Below are 16,963 nucleotides of genomic sequence, written 5' to 3'. Positions count from 1 at the left end.
TGACAGCGCAAGAATAAAGAACGGACTTAAGGACAAGAGGCTGGGAGGGCCCGACTAGGATGAAGTGAGAGAGTAGCACTGACATATATACACTACCAAATGTAAAACAGATACCTAGTGGGAAGCTGCTGCATAACACAGGGAGATCAACTGGATGATGGGTGATGACTTAGAGGGCTGGGATAGGGAGGGTAGGAGGGAGTCATGGGAGGGAGGGGCTATGGGGATATATGTAAAAATACAGCTGATTCACTTTGGTGTACAGCAAAAACTGGCACAATAGTGTGAAGCAATTATATTCCAATAAAGAGCTTAAAAAATCTAGAACTATAATCAATTTATACTATACTATACAGATTTATTACTAACACAGTTCTTTCCGAATGCTCCTGTCTTCTAAACCAGCAACTTAGAGGCTTTTTGGAAACTGGAGACTAAAAAAGTCTAATTAATTATCTAATAAATCAACATTTATATTCCTATGAAAATAACAGTAGCAGAAATAAAAATAATATGGATAACACTTCCAAGGTATTATAATATTCTCATAATTAACAAGAATACTAAGGACATCACACAAGTTAAACATAAAAGATTTTCAAGTTTAAAAACACTATTCTTTAGTTAGATCTCAATCTATCATAGCACAGTAACAACCTGTAAAAAAGCTTTCCTTTGATCTTTCACATACTTAATAATTTTAATTTCAGCAGGTTAAATTATAGGACACCATAATTAATATATTTGTAACATCCATAAAAAAATTAGAAAGTTCAAAAAGTAATCACTTGCCTCAATAGTGAATACAGAATTTTACTGACCAGTTATCATTAGTCAAAAGAAAATATTCTAAATGTTTCAAATGGAATTACAAAATTAATTAAATTCTTCCTGAAATTTGAACCTTTTGTAAAATTTATATCTTACACAGTACGATGGACATTAAAATATACAATAGTTTTATAGTAAAATGTAATTTACAGAATTGGAATCTACATGATAGTATAGAAAATTTAGTTCTTCACATAGAACAGATCTGTTATCTTAATTTCTACCTTGTTAAAAGACACTCCCTGTTCTAAGGGATTAAGGGTGTTGGCTGCTGCAGCTGCTGCTGTAAGTTGTGCTGTAAGAGCCTGCAGCTGAACGACAAGACCAGCATCCAGGGCTTGCAGGATGGAAGGCTGAGGCTTCTGCTGCTGTATCTGTAAAGTTTGTATTAACTGCTGAAGCTAAAGGGGGAAAAAAAAGAAAATTATTACAAACAGGTGTTGGGTTTTATCCATAACAATGCTCATCTAAAACTTTCAGTCAATAAAATTTATAGTTCTACAGTCTAGAGACCAAGAAAAAATACATACTAACTCAAAACAATTTTTTTTTAAAAAAGATTTTGTGTGTGTGCCATATGTAATACAGTCCTTAATAAGTTTGTTTTGCTTCTGGAAAGTCAGGGAACTTCAAACAAAATAAAATGATCATACCATGACAAACAGATTAAAAAACTCATCACAAGAAGACTAATTTTTTTCACCCAAGCTTTTCATCCCTTCTTCAATTAACTCAATCTCTGTAAAAGGACAAGCACTTACAACTGCTTTGCTATCGTTCAACTTCACCATCTGATAACATTCCTGAAAGCAGGAAAGAAAATAAGAAATCTGTCCCTTGGAGCAGTCTGAAACTAAGGGAATTAAAGGTGAACAGTGTCAACAAGAGTTGAAAGCAACACCTGCTCCCCCATTCACCATCCTTCTTAAAAAACAGAAACAACAGTAAGATCCTGAAGATATTTCAGTTAAGTAAACCCTATATCTATATATCCTAGAAGTAATTCATACTTTCCTACTCAAGATCTAAACCCAAGTTAAATCTGAAAATTATCAGTTTAGAACAGAAAAATAAAAATAGAAAAGCAATTGCTAAACAAGACCTATGTACTCTTAAAGTTCAATTTACAGTGGGAGAAGGTACAAACATGCATGATTACAGTAAATAATTTCGTCCCTATCTAAAATAGCAACATTAAGAAACAAACTGGAGTCTTTACCTATCAAATCAACAATTACTACAAACTACTAATGTGATAAGAAAAAACATACAAAAATATATGATAGCTGAGCTACTGCACTGAGGAAGCTCCAAGACAGGGTGGATGAATAAAAGGAGGGAGGGAGAGAGGGAGGAAAGAAGGAAGTAAATGTCACATTTCTCCTTTACATTTTAAATACTCCTTTTGACATCTCCATTTTCCCCCCATAGCACTGTTATTCTTTCAGTCACCTAGGTTCAAACACTGCAGCAACCTACTTCTTCCTCTACTCTGACTTTGTATCTTATAGATTACTGTGTCTTCTTGACTCCTTGTACTATTCTTCTGGAAAATCCATTCTTCTGCCAAAAGTATTTTTTTAATAGATGTCTTTTAAAATGACATTTGTTTTATGAATTATTTTCAAAATATTATCACAAAAAGTTAGTAATTCTATAATTTACTCTAATATCCAACTTGGTTTCCCAACTGTCCCAAAAATGTAGAAACTGAATCCAATAATTGAATTTTTTTTTACATTTTTAAATCACTACAATGGTTCCATATATTTTTTTTTGAGATTGTCTTTTTAAAGAGCCCACAACTGTATTTTTCACATATTCAAGACTTCCTTTCCATTATCACTGTTACCAAAACAAAAATACTCGTTATCCCTAGATTTCACTCCTCTCCCATCCATTCAAGTACTATTCAGATCATATGACTTCAACATAAAAATCTCTGGCAATTCCCCATAACTTAGTATATGAATCCTTTATTTCTCAGCCCAGGTCCCACACTTAGGCCTACCATTTCAACTTTGTCACTAATAACTTACATGCACAGGCCACCCTAACCTCCAGACAATTCAATTCTAAAATATCTTTTCTATACCCAACACTGTTATGCCTCTATATATCCCATTCATTCCACAAAAAATATACTGAATATCTGCTATAACCTAGGCAGTGGAAATGTAGCAGTGAGCAAAACAAAAATCCTTGCCCTTTTATACTATACTTTCCAGTGGGAAGAGACAGAGAATAAACAACATAAATAAGGAAGTTATATAAGGTATAAGTGCTATGGAAGGAAATAAGGCAGGTGACAGAGAAAGGGAGCAGATGGGATAAAAGGTAGAATTCAGTTTTAAAATAGCTGTTTGAAGGCCTTGCTGAGGTAACATTTAAACAAAGACAGGAGGCTGAAATGTGTTGAATATGTGGAGAAAGACAGCTCAGGGAGTTTTACTGTACAGACCACAATTAATCTGGTTTTTAAAGGATAAGATTAAAAAAAAAAAAAAAAAACAGATGCTAAGGAAAGACTATCCTCATATCCTGCCATGACTAGTTTCATTTAAAGTCTCAATTCGAATGCCACTTTGTCAAAGATACCTTCTCCTGGCTACCCTAATTCTGACCCCTTCCCCCAAACCTAGTCACTCTCAAGATTTACCCTGTTTTAAGTCATATCACTATCTAAATAGTGTTTTATACTTCTTTATTGTCTGTCTCCCCTAAGATAGAAGATATCTTCTCCAAGGCAGAAGGCTTCCCTGTCTTGTTACTGGAATAACAATAGCACCTAATAACGTTTGGCATGATGAACTATATGCTAAATCAATTATTTTGGTGTAGAATGAATTATGTGTAAAATAATCTTTACTGACTTAAAAGTGTTCATGATGCATTACTAAATAGAAAAAAAAGCAAGTTACACAGTACTATATACAGTGTGGTCATTTTTTAAAAATAAAAAAATACATACTCTTTAGGTGGTACATAATGAAACAATGCCTTAGAAAAATAATGAGTTCTAAATCATTCTTGACATAATAAAAAAAGCTGCTCACCTGCTGGCCTTGAGGACTTTGTAAGATCTGAGCTACAGCTGCAAGTGTATCTGTATTTGTTATCTGAGACACCCATGGATCAGGTAAACCTTGGACCACATTGGCTGGAGTAACAGGTGTCACAGGAGTTCCTTTTAAAAAAGACATCAAAAACATTCCCCAATAATATGTAAGTATACAAATAAGACTTGGAAAACTAGAGAGATTTGTTCTGTCACTTCTATTTTTTAAAAAACCAAAAAACTGACCTAAAAGAGCTATCCATACTTGTTCTCAATTAACTAAACTACTACTTTAAAGGAAGCTACAGGGATTTCCCTGGCAGTCCAGTGGTTAAGACTCTGCTCTCCCAATGCAGGGGACATGGGTTCAATCCCTAGTAAGGGAACTAAGAGCTCACACACCCCACAGCAGGGTCAAAAATAAGAAATAAATTTAAAAAACACTAAAATAAAAAAATAAAGGAGCCTACAACACTTGGAAGTCATTAAAAATCTTACTAAAGAAGAAAATTCAATGACATAAGAAAATATTCAAAATGCAATCTTTAATGAAAAAATTATAAAATAGTGTGCACAACATAAAACTATTTTTGTTCCAAAACGTGTATGTATCACACATACACACCAAAAACTATATACCAAAATGTTAACAAATGTAATTCTTGGACTATGATAAAATGTCATTTAAACACCTCAAAAAAAAAAAACCCATGATTTGAGATTATTACTAAACATTCTTCAATCCATTAAATAAATATATAAAAAGAACAGTGAAAAAATTAAATGCTCTTAGTTCACTGTGAATATCAAGTTTATATATACGTACAACTTTAAAAGACTACAGTCTAAATCAGGAAAAACTTAACTGACACACCAATTTCCAAAGCTGATTATGTATTTAGGGATTTTAAAAACTTAGTTTTTGAATTTTTAGACAAGAATTACACACAAGTATAATTTCTGATTTTATTTTCCATTCAAATTACATTTCCTTTCATATACCTAATGCCAGACAAACTCTCCTGCACTGTGACATTATTATTTCATACATGAATAATCACCTGAAGAGCATGAGTAGAATATTCAGAAAATCTATCACAGCAGCATACCTGGGGTGTTGCTCATAGCAGCAGTAGTGCTGGCCAACACAGGTGTGACAACAGGAGGAGGGATCCCCGCAGCCATATCCAAAAGAGGCTGAATAATCTCACTCTTAAATACATTATTCTTCTGCCATAAATTCAATACTCTCACTATCTTACTCTAGAGGAAAAAAGAAAAATATTTTGATTTTTTTGCTTTCAAACCTTAGCACAGTCATATCCATGCAGGCTACCCAGGCAGTGAACAGGAAGCATGGATTAAAATACTTCCATGATACTTCCAGCCCTGAAATTATGTTTCTACGATTTTGCATTTACTAACTTTAACTCACTTGAAAAAACATGTTCATTCTGATGGATATACAAGTTAATGAAAGCTATACTTGGCAGAAAGAAGAAAGGAATGGTAGCCAGGTTTCACCTTCTACATGAACTCTAATGAGATGGTTACAGTTAGCTGGAAAACTGTGTTAAGGATTTTGAGGCAGAGCCAGGATTCATCTTAGCACTAAAGTTATCTTTACAGTTGATTTTATCTTTTCAAAAAAGTAACTTCAAGACAAAAACCCCTATCTTATGTTACTTAAACGAAATTTCATTTTAAAACTATCTAAGAACAAGAAAGGGTATTTCCTCACATAAGAATTTAACCAAATTTACTTTCTGCCACAACTCTTCAGCATATAAAAGTTCTGTAAACAGCAGGAAGTATTAGTTACTGGCTACTGTAATGCTACTTAACTCCATTAGGAGAATAATTTAAATGACAGAGACAAATTAAGTACTAAAAAGTACCTTTGTTAAATTATCTATATTGTAATAGTCAAATAAGGAATTTTTAAGGATATTGTGGTTCACCTTTAAATCACTCATAATATTATATCAACATTTTCAAATTATGTCCAAGCTAAATTAACATGCAAATTTTTATATTTTAAATGAAGCATAAGTAACACAAAAAATGCTTCATTTCTGATTTAACTATTTCTCCTAAGATGTGGGCACTAAGATTTGTATTTTTTTGCTTTATATACTCATCAAGCACTTCACCAAGTAGTCCCCATCTGATAAATATCACTCTGTGTATCCACCTGCACACACACAAATAATGTCTCTCCTTTATGGAGTTTATGCACAGAGATTACAGTATCAATGTTATCTTTCCTACTATGGTTATAAAAAAAATCCTATATGCTAAACATTATTATAAATGAGAAACATTATTATTATGAAGTCTACAAATTCAAGACTGACTTGTTTATTGCAAGTGACAGAAATCCAAGTCTGAACTAGTGAAATTCCTAAATCAAAGTGTTTAAGTTACTTCAAAAAATGTTTATATTAAAATTTCAAATGAATTATTTTAGGTGGGATTCTAAGGCATCTATTTTAAGTCTCAATTGTGAGGGATCACTTAAAAACTAGAAACATTCTTTCTGTCTGCACAGAATTACCAACATACCAAAGTTAATTAAAAGAAAAAAATCTGTCTCAGGAAGCATATCCAAGAACAGTTTACAAAGAATGATACAATAATAAATTTAACTCCATATCTATCCATTATAACAAGACTTTTTTCTGTTTCAAAACTGTATAATAGTTCTTAAAAATAAAAACTATCTAATCTTGTTGTACCTAAGAGGAGGTAAAAGATTTGTGGTGAGCTTTTAAGTTTTGTGGTTCTTCCTTAGAGTAACAGTCTTCACCTGTTCATTGCTTTTCCTAAAAAATCAATATTGCAAATAACTGCCAGAAAAAAAGACACTAAATTTCCAAATCAGCATCCACGATATGTAACCTTCTATCTTTGAACACTTAGGAGGATAAACAGCCCTTTTTATTTTATTCTCCCTCAGGTTCCAAAGCTTTTGTTTTATGTGGGATATTTATTCATTCAGATCGAGCAGACCTAGTAGTGTGGTTTCTAGCACTAACAAAACTCTACCATAACAAAAGAATTTTGATATGCAGTTACCTTCTAGTAATTACTTGGTAACTCCATTTTTCACAGACACTAAATAGGTATCAGCTCATGTCAAATAATCAAAATACTGAATTGGTTGTGCATGTAAATAAATAAGTTTTTAGGATAATTCCAAATGCTTATTAGAGCTACTTTCTTTAACACCAATGGCTTCAATAAATTAAAAAGTAGCGAAATCAACTACATCTTTCCACTCTAAGAAAAGTCTAATAATAAAAAGGAACATGGATAGTGGAATAATTAAATATTCAAATTCAGAATAATAAAGAGTAAATAATAACATAAAATGATAAAATTAAGATAATGTAGAGTCTCATTAAGACCAAAAAGGTAATTACTGTGGTAACTTAAAAAAAAAAAAAGGGCAGCATACCTTGTCATCTCCAGGGCAACGATATAAATTCTGGAAAGTGCTAATGATGTTATTACTAAATCTGGGTGCGAACACATCCTTTTCTTGACCAAACTGATGTCGAGATTGTCGTACAATAGAGTCAATAACATAAAGTCCAGGTACCTTGTATTCTGGTTTGCACTGATGAAAAAAAGAGTGGGAAGGGATGCAAATGAGAAGGTTAAAATTCTCCACAGACAAGTGTCACCATGAACCCTATACAAACAAAACAACACTGCTCATGTTGAGGTGATGAACAGTCAGGGGTTGACTATTCCACACCATCTGTCTCTGGAATGGCATTTGAAAGAATCTACTTTGGCTACTCTACATACTCAGTTCAACTGCCAATCACCTAAGTTCCAAAATAGCACTGTGTAACAGGCTTGAACAATAAAAAACAAAAGGTAAGGTACTGTTATAATAAAAAAAAAAAAACTGTTTAATGATTTTGAAAAGCCAAATAAGAGGAAACAGCAAATTCAGGAAAGAAAAGTACTGGTAAAAGCATTGCCAACATGCCTTAGGCGTCACCTGAACCACATAGCGAAAGGATTTCTGTACTAATGAAGGAACAAATCAAACAGCAAATTATAACATTCTAAATACAACGAACCAAAAGTTTCAAAACTTTTCTCAATATACCACACCTATGCGAAAGATAAGACCGTTATGATTTTAGGAATCTATCCTACAAAAACATACTTTAGCTACTCCACTGATCAATGTTTCTCAATCTTCTTATCCATTACCCAATTTGGAGAATATGAAAGTCTCCTACTTTCCTGAGCACAATGAAGAATCCTTTCACTATCAAGTTCACTGCTTCAATTTCTTTGATATCCAGAAGCATAAGAACACCCACCTCCCAAATGTATACTGATTAAAATGAAATTATGGCTGCAAAAAGCAGGTTTTTATTTTGGGTGTAATTAGGTATTTCACCCAAAGTAATTTCACAGAAATCATTTATGGCACTAAATCAAAACTGCATTCTTGGAAACCCAAGGAGCAGTGAGTAAACAAACCTCAATCCACCTCCAACACACACATACATGTTTCTAAATAGGATTTTCAGTCAAGACAATGAGTGATTTCATTCTGCAAAAAGACAAGATGATCCTTCATTTGTTCCCTGAAATCCCTTTTAAGAACCTTCTCCTTCCTTAAGGTCATTATTAAGAAAATGAAGAGACCCTTAGCACCAATTCACAAGTATCAACTGCAAGGTTCTGGCTGTTTAGTACTTGAAATATTTAATAAAAGGGCAGTAATGTTGGTGTTTGGACATTAAAGTTTTAGGTTTAACCTACCTTAAGGTTCAAAACTATCTGCTCTGTTGAAAGTTATTGTTTTAAAAGTCTGAAATAGTTTTCACTCATGGTTCCCCCAAATCTAGCCTATTTGTCCCTCAGTTCATATACTGGCCAAGGCTATTTTCCTTTCACTACTATACATTCAAAGAAATAGCTACCTAGCCAGGCAAATAATACATCCACTAAAGAAAAGAAAAATTATAAAGCTTAGTGAAAAGCAAGACATCTCTCTGTTAAAAATCATCTAAAAAAAAAAAAAATCACCTATTCTCCAATGTCAAAAACACAGATAAAATAATCTGATATATAATGTATTATGTTATAGAAATGATTATCTTAAGGGTAAGGCTAAATAAAATTTATAAGTTGCTGGTAAGAGTTTTTAAAATTAATCCTGAATGGTAAGTAATAAAAGCAATTAATGCAGTTGAGTTTTTTAAAACAAATACACTTGTTTCTTTGATTTATAACAAAAAGTCTTGATTATAAACGCACAATACATAAGAATCATGAGTACACAACACAATAAATGGGCCTTTCTCGCCTACTGTGAAGATTCCAAAACTTCAAAAATGTTAGCAGTTTTAGTATTAAGCTATAAAGATAAACAATTCTTCCACAATAGCTTTAGAAACACTATATTAAGATGTATGGTACAGAATTTCCTTCACTGATAAACTAGGCATTTTTACATGTCTGCCACACAACATAGCAAAAAAAAAAAAAAGGTATGATTTAAACGTTGTAGAGGGCTTCCCAGGTGGCACAGTGGTTAAGAATACGCCTGCCAATGCACAGGACACAGGTTCCATCCCTGGCCCGGGATGGAGCAATTAAGCCCACACGCCACAACTACTGAGCCTGTGCTCTAGAGCCCATAAGCCACAACTACTGAGCCCACGTGCCACAACTATTGAAGCCCATGTGCCTAGAGCCCGTGCTCCGCAACAAGAGAAGCCACAGCAATGAGAAGCCCACGCACCACAATGAAGAGTGGCCCCCGCTCGTCGTAACTAGAGAAAAGCCCAAGCACAGCAATGAAGACCTAACCCAGCCAATAAATAAAAAATTTAAAAAAAAAATTGTAGAAGTTTCAAAATAACAATATTTAATAAACTTGGCTAAGTCACCAACTAGAAACTTGAGAGAAGAATTAAGACCAAAAACTCTGAAATAATTTTCAATCTCTCCTTCAAGTTCTATCAGTACTGAAAACACAAGAATTCCTAAGACTCCAATGTCGTGAGGTATTTTTTACACTTTGAATAACAATTGTGGCTGTACTTACAAAGCTAAATGATGCTGACAGTAGCATGTAAGAAAAGAGGACTGTCTCAGGAAACAGTTATACCTGGTATCAAACGATTTCTCACAGTGAACAGTGCACACTTCCAACAGAAGGAGGGGAAAAGGAACCATTCTGAGACAGCCAGAGCATTCAGTTCCTTACAAGGAGTTTCTCTCAGGACAAACTTTTTAACCAGAGCCTGACTTGATGAGGTTTCATCAGAGCCTAACTGGCCCACACTTAGGGTATCAGAATCTGCATTTCAACAAGATCTCTAGGTAATTCCTATGCACAAGAATACTTTAAGAAGTACTGTTTAGACATTTTGAACCTTTTAAAAATGATTTTTAAAAACTTAGAACAGAGAAGTTTTCCAATCACCAACATTTTTATTCTATAGTTGGATTTACCTAAAACATAGCATACTTGTTACTTTACCCCATGCCTTAAATTAAGCCTCAATTCACTAGTTGTTCATCTCAAAATATGTTTTACCAATAGTTTAAGTTTTGAGGGAACAAGACTTTAAGAGAAAAAAAGCTGAATCACATAAATGTTAACTGATTTATTCAAGATTACCTAGCTAGTTTAGTGACAGAGTAATATCACTTTGATTCATGCTCCAGTCAACTATTTTCGTTCAAGAAACACACTGCAACCTTGCAGAGTCCTTAATGCCATTTATTTACCTCTGATTCTTAAACTGGTTCTACTTACATCTAGGTACAGATGGGCAGAATACAAAACCTACATTCAATTACAGATTTCCTACAGTACAATTTTACAAGCTATAAGTCTTATGTTCTCTTGCCAAAAAACATGGCACAAATACAGCACTGATCACAAAGAAGGGGCAAAGAAATATAATCTAGTCACCTCGGGCCCTGGTTACAAAAAAACATTACTAAATGTATGCAAAACAGCTGTTTTCAACTTCAACTCCCTCTGCTTACCCTGGAATATGGGACTTCAGGTCTATATAATAAGATGTAGAGATATGTAATGCCCTAATGGATGAGACAAAATGAATCAGCAGAAGAAAACTGGCTGGTATTTTTACTATATTTTACTACATCTGATCTGAAAGGAAGAATGCTCTCTAGGTATTCAGCTTGAAATGACAGAGAATTTCTTTAAAGGCTATAAAAAGTAATGAAACTATAATTTCATTAAAAATCAATCATGGGACTTCCTAGGTTGCACAGTGGTTAAGAATCTGCTGGCCAATGCAGGGGACATGGGTTCGAGCCCTGCCCCAGGAAGATACCACATGCCACGGAACACCTAAGCCCATGAGCCATAACTATTAAGCCTGCACTCTAGAGCCCATGAGCCACAACTATTGAGCCCATGTGCCACAACTACTGAAGCTCACGCACCTAGAGCCCATGCTCTGCAACAAGAGAAGCCACTGCAATGAGGAGCCCGTGCACCACAATGAAGAGCAGCCCCCGCTCGCAGCAACTAGAGAAAGCCCATGTGCAGCAACGAAGACCCAACAAAGCCAATAAAAAAATAAATCCAATAAATAAATAAATAAATAAATATTTTAAAAAATCATTATTCCTATTAAAAAAATCAATCATATTGAAACATTTTCTTCAAGAGATGGATGCTCACTATGGCAATGCAAATTAACGAAAACATCTGAAAGTTTTTGTTTTTAGAATTACCCCCAAAGCACTTTCGTTTTATTTCTTAATTAGAAATTAAAATAAATGGAATCACTTTTGTCCATCAAAACAATTTAAACTTGGGTACGTGATTTAAAAGAGAATAGCCCAGGTCATTAATCAATAGTTATAGAACATTTAGCATATACATAGGAAATTATATACTTACTTTCTGAATGAATTTCTCAACACTCTGTACCACATGTTTATAGAACTAAAAGAAAAAAAAGAAATGTGGTTTTAAATGTTTGATTAGAACTTTCCTGCTAAACATATGGCTAACATAGCTTCAAAGGTCTATTAAAGCAATGAATTTTAATCATGAATTTTGAGATAAAAATAAACAAAAACAAACATGAGCTATGATTAGCAAAGGGATTCTTCAAGTAGATATATAGTCAGTAAACAGATACAAAAGAATGCAACCACAGTCTTTAAGAAAGCCAATTTTCACAAATAGGTTGACAGCAAAATACTGGTGGTAAGACACTGGTAGATGTACATTCTTCCTTCCTGGAAGGAAAAGTAAAGATCTCCTACAGTATCATTCTTTTGGCTAAATTAGGTTAGTACTAGAAAAATCAAATAACTGAAAATAAAGAGCACTGATAAATGTATGGAAAGGAGTTGTTTTCAACTTCATTATCACCTTCTGCTTCTCCTGGAAAAATGGAACTGCAAATATATATAACAAAATATAGAGACGTATAATGTTCTAATGGATCAGCCAAAATGAATCAGCAGGAGAGAAGTGAAAACATAGATTAGAAATCAGAAATGGGCTTCTATCAATTACGAGAAAACTTAGATTTAAATTTTATAAAACAACACTATAAATAAACCTGAAAATGAACAAAATGAAAATTACAAGTTAAACAAAAAGTATCTGGAATTTGTACCTAGTTTAATTTTAATAGTTCAATGGCAACTGCATGATCAACATATTTTTGTTTGAAAAACTATCCTGAATTGCTCTTCTATTTATATTTCTGATCGCATGAATTATGCTCTTAAGGGACATCCCTTAGACTGAAGAGACATAAGAACGTTCAACTGAACTGCAACAAGAAATCCAACATTTATAGTCAAAAATAAAGGAAAACCTCGTTACTAATATCACCAAATCAAAATCTACAATAAAGTTTCCTTACTACAAAGTAACAGTTTACTCAACAGTTTAAGTTACTTAAGTAAAAAAAAGCCAAACAACTACTTAAAAGTTATTAGGCACTTTATAAGTAACTAAACATTTAAAATCAATATACAAAATAGTAATTACACAGAGTGGTTTTTATTAAATAGCAATTCTTCTGGAAAACATCCTGGCAGTGCTTCTTGCTTCTAGTTACTTCATGTACTATATGTAATTCAGAGTAAAACAGTTTACTAAATGTTAATTCAAAAATTCTCAATTCACATAGGCCTTCTTCCATGACAGGTTATTAGAGGTTTTGTTGACAGTGTGCAATGTTAACAAGCACCCATCAAAATAATCATGTCTCTGAACACTGATTAAAAAGCCAATGACTGGAGACTTCACTGGTGCCCAGTGGTTAAGACTCCCCGCTCCCAATGCAGGGGGCCTGGGTTCCATTCCTGGTCACGGAACTAGATCCCACATGCATGCCACAACTAAGGAGCAGGCGAGCTACAACTAAGGAGCCCACCTGACGCAACTAAGACCTGGCACAACCAACCAAACAAATAAATAAAATAGTTTTTTTAAAAAAGCCAATGACTTTACCTTAATACAAAACACAATGTCATCTAAATCTGACTTAAAAGGCAGTTCAAATATCAACTAATATATGTATCAAATGCAGTACTACAAAACAGTTGGTCTGAACTCTTCAAAAATGTCAGTATCATGAAAAACAAAGCAAAAAGGCTGGGTGACAGGACAAATAAATGACAAGATCTTCACTGGATCCTGAAAATGTACGGGTGCAGGTGCTAAAGTTAATACTGAGACAACTGGTAAGTGAAAGTATAGATTATATATTAGATAATATTATATCAAAGTGAAATTTCTTACATGTGATGTATATTCGGTCATGTGCTATTCTGAATGAACACTGAAATGAACTCTCAAATGATTCAGCAAAAAATACCTGAAAAAGCATGCGTGTGTGCACGTGTGTGCTTCAGTGTGTGTGCGCGCGCATGTGTAGAAATAAACCGATGATAACATTTGGCTAATCTAACAGCCTATGTGTTGCTCATTATATTTTGCAACATGTCTGTATTTTTTCAAAATTAAAAAAATTAAGACAGTACCAATAAATCAAAATAGTACAGTGTACCATGTTTAGACTCTTGATTGAGAGAAAATCAAAATCTAAATGTTTTTATTCTGACTTCCAAATTACTTCTCTTAGACCCTTCAAAGGGTATAATAAATGCATCCATTATTAATTTTCACAGAAGAAAAATGATAATAATATACATAAACAGGATCTCTCAGGATCATAAAAATCAGATCACAATGAAGAAGAGTATAAAGCAAGCACAAGAGACTAACATTCTATATTGAGTCTATCAGATACACTGAAAAATCACTTCTCCGAAGAATTCTCTAGCTTAAGTTTGTTTACTGGTCACTGTCCTTATCCCCTCTTTGATATTCTGCATATAAATATAGGGATTTGAACTATAATACTGTTAGATACTAATTACAATTTGAAAACTAAGTTTCGGCCATTAGAACACTGCAAAATTAACCATCTAAATTTTCTCCTACTGGCGATTCTCTGTAAAGAATTTGTTAAATCTAATAGATAATGCTATTATTCAAAGAGAACTTATTGAGGGAATCCCCTGGCGGTTCAGTGATTAGGACTTAGCACTTTCACTGCCCTGGTCTGGGTATGATCCCTGGTCAAGGAACTAAAACACCACAAGCTACACAGCATGGCCAAAAACAAACAAAAAACAAAGACAACTTATTTAAATAACAGTGCCTCTGATTATGGCTAATGTTCTTAGAGTAGGATAACATATCACCAAATATCTATAGGTTAATACCTACTCAATTAAAAATAAGCACTCACTCATTCTCAATTTTAACAATCCTACCAGAGCTGGGAGCCTCAGCTATGGGGACAAGAACCTTTTGGAGAGGGGTCTATGGTTGAGCTTCAAAAGGTCCCTAAAGCCGAGAAGTTTTATGCAAAACTTTGTCCATATGTGGATCCTCTAGAGAGGATCCAATCTTTTCCTGAGATTTTCAGAAGTATCTATAAGTCAAAACCACTGTATGAGAACAATGGCTTGGTTTAAATGTCCCATGTACAATGAAGCCCAATTATTTTCCATAATGGCCCATTTTCAAGTCTATAATTAAAAAAAAAAAACCAATACATTTTGGTTTTTTTAAAGAAATCTTTCCTTAACTCGTATTTCAAGATTTTGTAAAGTCAGTGAGACAAATAACAGTGTTAAACACATTCTCCACAAAGTGGCTTTGTCTAAAATCTTATCTAAGAAAAATAAGGGAAAATGATTGCTTCAAAGTTTATGGAAGAATATTTATCAAGATATTAAGTGTCTATGTCTAGCGGGGAGAGTTTGCAGGTGACAGATTTTCATTTTTGTGTTTTTCCCCTTGAACATGTACTAACTCTGTAAAGAGGAAGAAAATATATAATCTGTAAAAATTATCCCTCCTCCAAAATATTAGTGTAGTATTTCCTTTCGAAAACACAACAGTAAAATGTGTTACTCACCTTAATAGCTTTGATGGCTGCCTTAGTAATTTGGGTCATTTTTGCTTTAGAAATGGGTGGTTTGTAGTCATTCAGGGAATACAACTGATGAAAAAGAAGAACAAGTTTTACACAGAGCAAAACTAATGGTCTCTACTCAATTACATGAAATTATCATTTTTATTTTTATATTTCCAATGAAATTAAAGTGCTGCTTTTCTTTTAAAACTCAAGCTCAACATCATTAGCCATCAAGCAAATACAAATCAAAACCACAATGAGATTATCACTTTATACTTACTTGCTTATAATCAAAAAGACAGACAAGTGTTAGCAAGGATGTAGAGAAACTGGAACCCTTACACATTACTAATGGGAATGTAAAATGGTGCAGCAGCTTTGGAAAAGTTTGGCGATTCTTCAAAAAATGAAACATAACAATATGTAATATGACCCAGCAATTCTACTCTCAGGTATATACCCAACAGAGGTGAAAATAAAAAGTTGTACACAAATGGTCACTGCATAAAACTCCCTTAAAAAGTGGAAACCACCTAAATGTCCACAGCTGAGGAATGGATAAACAAAATGTACTTTACCCATTCAATGAAATATTAGCCACAAGGTACTGAATGAGGTACTGATACATGCTACAAGATGGATGAACCTTGAAAACATGCTCAGTTGAAAAAGCCATATTTCAAAGACCATGTTATTGATGCCTAATGCAGATACCCAAAGCACAGTGGAGGGGGGGGGTCAAAGAGCAGAGAAAGAAATTTTTTTTAATGTTTAAACTTTTCTTGTCTTGCCATTAAATGTGAACTTTATTTCACAAAAAAATAAAATAAAATAAAATAAAATAAAATAAAATAAAATAAAATAAAATAAAAATAAAATACGATGTTACAGAACTGCATTTATATGAAATGTCCACAAAAGGCAAATCTATTGGTGACTGTCTACAGCTGGGGGGGTTGAGGAGAAATGAGAAGTGATAACTAATGAGTACAGCATTTCTTTTTTAGGTGATGAAAATATTCTAAAATTGACAGTGGTGATGACTGCACAACCACACTAAAAACCACTGAATTATACACTTTCAATTGGTTAATTGCATGGCATGTGAATTATATCTCAATATGGTTGTTTTCAGACGTCAAGAAATCTAATGTTCAGCAATAATTCCCTCCCCCCCCCCCCAATTTTGTTTTAAAATTTCTCATATACGCAAAGGATAATAATACTGCTTAGAGAGAAAACGGTTAAAGACAAGGTGGGGGAATCAAACAAAGACAAACAGCTAAGCTTAAATGAATGAAAACTGATACTAGGTGATGGTAGGAATTTAACTACAATACTACAAGATATTAACTAGAAGCCTGGAAACTAAGCTTTGGCCTTCAGAACTACAAAAACAACTTGAACAGACTTTCAAAGCAACTTGAAATAGCATTAGCTGGTTAATGAACTAGGAAGTCCTCTATAGCCTTTGCTCCAGCACCCCTGATAACCTATTTATCACTGAATTCTATTGATTTTTACCCAGTTTTCCCCCTATTTGTCTCCTCTTCTTCCTCCAACCACCACTCTCTCTCACATGGAGATGGCA

General features: G+C 33.7%; 1 protein-coding gene across 8 annotated transcripts in view; it reads right to left on the bottom strand.

Annotated features, from left to right (window-relative positions):
- Nucleotides 1–16,963, bottom strand: part of SCAF8 (SR-related CTD associated factor 8) — a 204,305-nt gene that overhangs the window by 160,043 nt on the left and 27,299 nt on the right. For all 8 annotated transcript variants that reach the window (XR_009054339.1, XR_009054341.1, XR_009054340.1 and 5 more), the window contains 6 exons: nucleotides 15,373–15,456; nucleotides 11,817–11,861; nucleotides 7,350–7,511; nucleotides 4,999–5,152; nucleotides 3,888–4,018; nucleotides 1,056–1,232 (listed from right to left, as the gene is read on the bottom strand). Coding sequence is in view for 5 of the 8 variants with exons in the window: in XM_057739333.1 (XP_057595316.1) it covers nucleotides 1,056–1,232; nucleotides 3,888–4,018; nucleotides 4,999–5,152; nucleotides 7,350–7,511; nucleotides 11,817–11,861; nucleotides 15,373–15,456 (753 nt within the window). In the remaining 3 variants the exon portion in view is untranslated. The remainder of the gene's footprint in view (nucleotides 1–1,055; nucleotides 1,233–3,887; nucleotides 4,019–4,998; nucleotides 5,153–7,349; nucleotides 7,512–11,816; nucleotides 11,862–15,372; nucleotides 15,457–16,963) is intronic.

The sequence above is a fragment of the Hippopotamus amphibius genome, chromosome 6 (assembly GCF_030028045.1).
Source record: "Hippopotamus amphibius kiboko isolate mHipAmp2 chromosome 6, mHipAmp2.hap2, whole genome shotgun sequence".
Classification (NCBI taxonomy): Eukaryota; Metazoa; Chordata; class Mammalia; order Artiodactyla; family Hippopotamidae; genus Hippopotamus; species Hippopotamus amphibius.
The sequence above is the reverse complement of the archived record's forward strand: the minus strand, read 5'-3'. Positions and strand labels throughout refer to the sequence as shown.